The sequence below is a fragment of the Epinephelus moara genome, unplaced genomic scaffold, assembly GCF_006386435.1.
Source record: "Epinephelus moara isolate mb unplaced genomic scaffold, YSFRI_EMoa_1.0 scaffold3841, whole genome shotgun sequence".
Lineage (NCBI taxonomy): Eukaryota > Metazoa > Chordata > Actinopteri > Perciformes > Serranidae > Epinephelus > Epinephelus moara.
The window spans coordinates 4,339-7,807 of record NW_026081584.1 but is presented as its reverse complement, the minus strand read 5'-3'; the positions used below and the strand labels follow the sequence as shown (position 1 = coordinate 7,807).

The 3,469-nt window shown below is 42.4% G+C and overlaps 2 gene segments (V, D, J or C); both read right to left on the bottom strand.

Annotated features, from left to right (window-relative positions):
• Window positions 1-47: 47 nt before the first annotated feature.
• Window positions 48-695, bottom strand: LOC126387358 (Ig kappa chain V-III region PC 2154-like). The segment is given in 2 exon segments: window positions 48-407; window positions 500-695. Coding segments are annotated over 2 exon segments (384 nt in total).
• Window positions 696-3,075: 2,380 nt separating this feature from the next.
• LOC126387359 (immunoglobulin kappa variable 4-1-like) lies at window positions 3,076-3,407 on the bottom strand (the record flags this gene model as incomplete). The annotated part of the segment is given in 1 exon segment: window positions 3,076-3,407. A coding segment is annotated over 1 exon segment (332 nt), but the record flags the coding sequence as incomplete, so codon positions are not given.
• Window positions 3,408-3,469: the final 62 nt, after the last annotated feature.

Below are 3,469 nucleotides of genomic sequence, written 5' to 3'. Positions count from 1 at the left end.
GCTGCAGTCGCTTCCTGCTGTAACAGCTCAGTGTGTCTGCAGTCTGACTGAGGGAGGTTTTTGTACGACGACAAATCACTGTGTGAACACATCAACACTGCTTATGACATGAACACTCTTACAGTAATAAACTGCTGCATCTTCAGTCTGAACTCCACTGATGGTCAAAGTGAAGTCAGAGCTGCTTCCACTGCCACTAAACCGAGCTGGTGTTCCTGAATGTCTGATGTTTGCTGATTTTATAAGGATGGTTGGAGGCTGTCCAGATTTCTGTTGGTACCAGTACATACACTGAGCACCACTACAAGTTGCAACATTTTGGCTGGTCTTACAGGTGAGAGTGACAGTGGATCCTGGAGTAAATGTCACCACTGGAGGCTGAGTCACAGTCACCTGAGCGCTGCATCCTGCAGACAAAAACAAATCATTCATTTATCAGCAGAAATCAATGAGAGAAAAGGCAGCACATCATGTTTGAAATGTTGCTGAGTGAATGAACCTGTGAAACAGCAGCAGGCCAGCGTCCAGATGAGGATGGTGATGAGAGTCATGGTGCTTGTGCTTTCTGCTGTGTTGACTGACACATCTGAGTCCTGCAGTGTTGAACTCACAGGACTATAAACCTTCTCACTTCACTGGAGGATCAGCTGACCATGCAAAGCCTCCTCTCTATGGAAATCATTTCTCTGCTCTCAACAGACTCAAGGCAACGTGGGACACAAAATCAGGAGGAATACTGCTTGGATTTACACCATCTATCATCTTAATGGAAAAGAAGAAAAGATTTATATTACAAGTGCAGTTGAGGATTTGAGGATAAGTTTGTGTTCACTGTGCTTGGTATGATATGTCTGTTTGTCTGCCTTTCATTTACTCACAGGGTTTAATGGAGATAAATTATATGTTTATATTCATTTTAATATTAGTTTTAAAGCATTATTATTTAAAATGCATCATGGGTATTTGACCATGTATTAAATGCTACACAGTTCATCACCTTGAGGATCATTCGGCCGTTGAAAGCCCGTCTCAAAATGTTTGACATCATGGTTCTTCTCTTCAGCAAAAATAATTCTCCTTTTTATTTCTTTATAGTCTCACATGACTTTGTCCTCATTAACAGGTCTATAGCACCCCCTGCTGGCACATTGGATCAACACAAAGTTACTATGATCTGACACAGTTTCAAATACCTTTCATTTTCTTCACCAACTTCATAGTCATTCATGTCATTCATATTAACCTGATTCAGGTGTTGCATGTACAATAATGTGATGTTTACCTATCTGACCTCAGTGTATCTCAGGCCGCGTAGCGTCTCAGCTCATCACCCCAACTGATCTTTCTCATCATATTTCATAGCAACATCAGGACATGCTTCTCCTTTAAATACAACATGAACAAATTGAGTAATTACCTGGACCTGCCAGTTGGCCGGTGTCCTTTTTTTTTTTTGGAGTATTGTCTTCCCGTGTCACTGTGGGTTTTTTTCTCTGGCTTCCTCCCACAGTCCAAAAACATACAGGTTAGGTTAACTGGTGACTTTAAAATACCCTTAAGTGGGAGTGTGAATTGTTGTCTGTCTCTATGTGTCAGCCCTGTGATAGTCTGACGATCTGTCCTGGGTGCACTGCACCTGTCGCCCAGTGTCAGCTGGGATATGTTTTCAGACAGGTAAGAGTCAGCCCTTTCCACCGAGAGCGTGACACTAAAATATGCATCAAACTCGCCAGTCGAGCAAAAGGCCTGAGATGAACCATTCATGGGGTTCAGGGGCTAATAGACAAACACTGTATTTACTGTAAAGATACTGTTGCTGCTAATAGGTCCCACTTTAGTCTTTACATGCTTATTTGTAATAATAAGTGCTTAGACTACAGTTCACATGAGCTGGTTTAGTGCCATGTGAAGTGGCAACAGCTTACTCTGAGGAGGGGCCCACAAAGTCCACTTGGGGCCCCCAGAAGTCGAGGGCCGGCCCTTGAGCTTCGTATTGCAGGAAACAGACTCATTCAACTTCATGATGAGACTCTCATATCATATGGTTAATATAAAGCTGAAGCCAGTTAGCTTAGCTTAGCATACAGACTGGAAGCAGGGGAAAAGGGTGCCTGTCCTTTGACAAGAAGATCAGCCAATCAGCTCCTTCAAAACTCACAAGCCTATTTGATTTCTGGTTTATTTGATCTGTGCAAAGAAAACAAAGTCTCCACTGGTTACCTGTGTGTTCAGAAATACAATCTGACGCTCTACTATAAAATGAGAGGAAGAAACAGAGCGTTGTTCTTCTACATGAGTTACAAACCATTAAGTTAATGACTTGTTGCTCTGCTGCTCCGTTTCCCCAGACAGAGCGCCCAGAGTACGCTCTGCTGCTCCGAGAGTGTGGTGTTCTGAATAACCGAGCGCTACTTTCTAACAGCGCTCCAACTTTACAGATGGTCCAGTTTGTGCCAGAGTGCACTCCAGCACTTGGAGTGAGGATTTCCTAACGAACCCATTGTTTCCAGTATGTACTCCTGTAAAACCACAACAAGCTGATTTTCTTCTCTGTTATTTGTGATGGTGAAACAAACATATTACATTTTAACTGGTGAGCTTTAGAGGTGCTGGGAGGTGGTTTTAGTTAACGTTAGACAGAACCAGGCTAGCTGTTTACCTCTGTTTCAAGTCTTTATGCTAAGCTAAGCAAAACTGTTGCTGGCTAGCTTCATATTTAATGGACAGATGTGAGAGTGGTGTCTGTCAGCAAGTAGACACAATTCTGAAATGTTGAATCTATTTTGTAAAATAGAAAAAAAACATGTTTATGTATGGATTCTATAGGTTACAGACTTAAAAATTCAAATGAGTAACTTTTTGACATGGAATAAAAATGAAAGTACACAGAAATATATACAATGAGCCAATTTATTAATGTGAATATGTAGTGTGTGCTTGGTGAGGTTACTGTCAGCTCTGTGTTCAGTGGTCTGTGTCAGAGTCTCTTCCTCTTCAGCAGCTGTAGTTGGTTCCTGCTGTAACAGCTCAGTGTCTCTGCAGTCTGACTGAGGGAGGTTTTTGTACGACGACAAATCACTGTGTGAACACTTCAGCACTGTTGGTGATGTGGAGACTCTGACAGTAATAAACTGCTGCATCTTCAGTCTGAACTCCACTGATGGTCAAAGTGAAGTCAGAGCTGCTTCCACTGCCACTAAACCGAGCTGGTGTTCCTGATTCACGTGTGCTCACAAATTTTATTAGGAGCTTGGGAGGCTGTCCAGATTTCTGTTGATACCAGAACATATAATCTCCATTACTATTTCTATAAACAGCTTGGCTGGTCTTACAGGTGAGAGTGACAGTGGATCCTGGAGTAAATGTCACCACTGGAGGCTGAGTCACAGTCACCTGAGCGCTGCATCCTGCAGACAAAAACAAATCATTCATTTATCAGCAGAAATCAATGAGAGAAAAGGCAGCACAT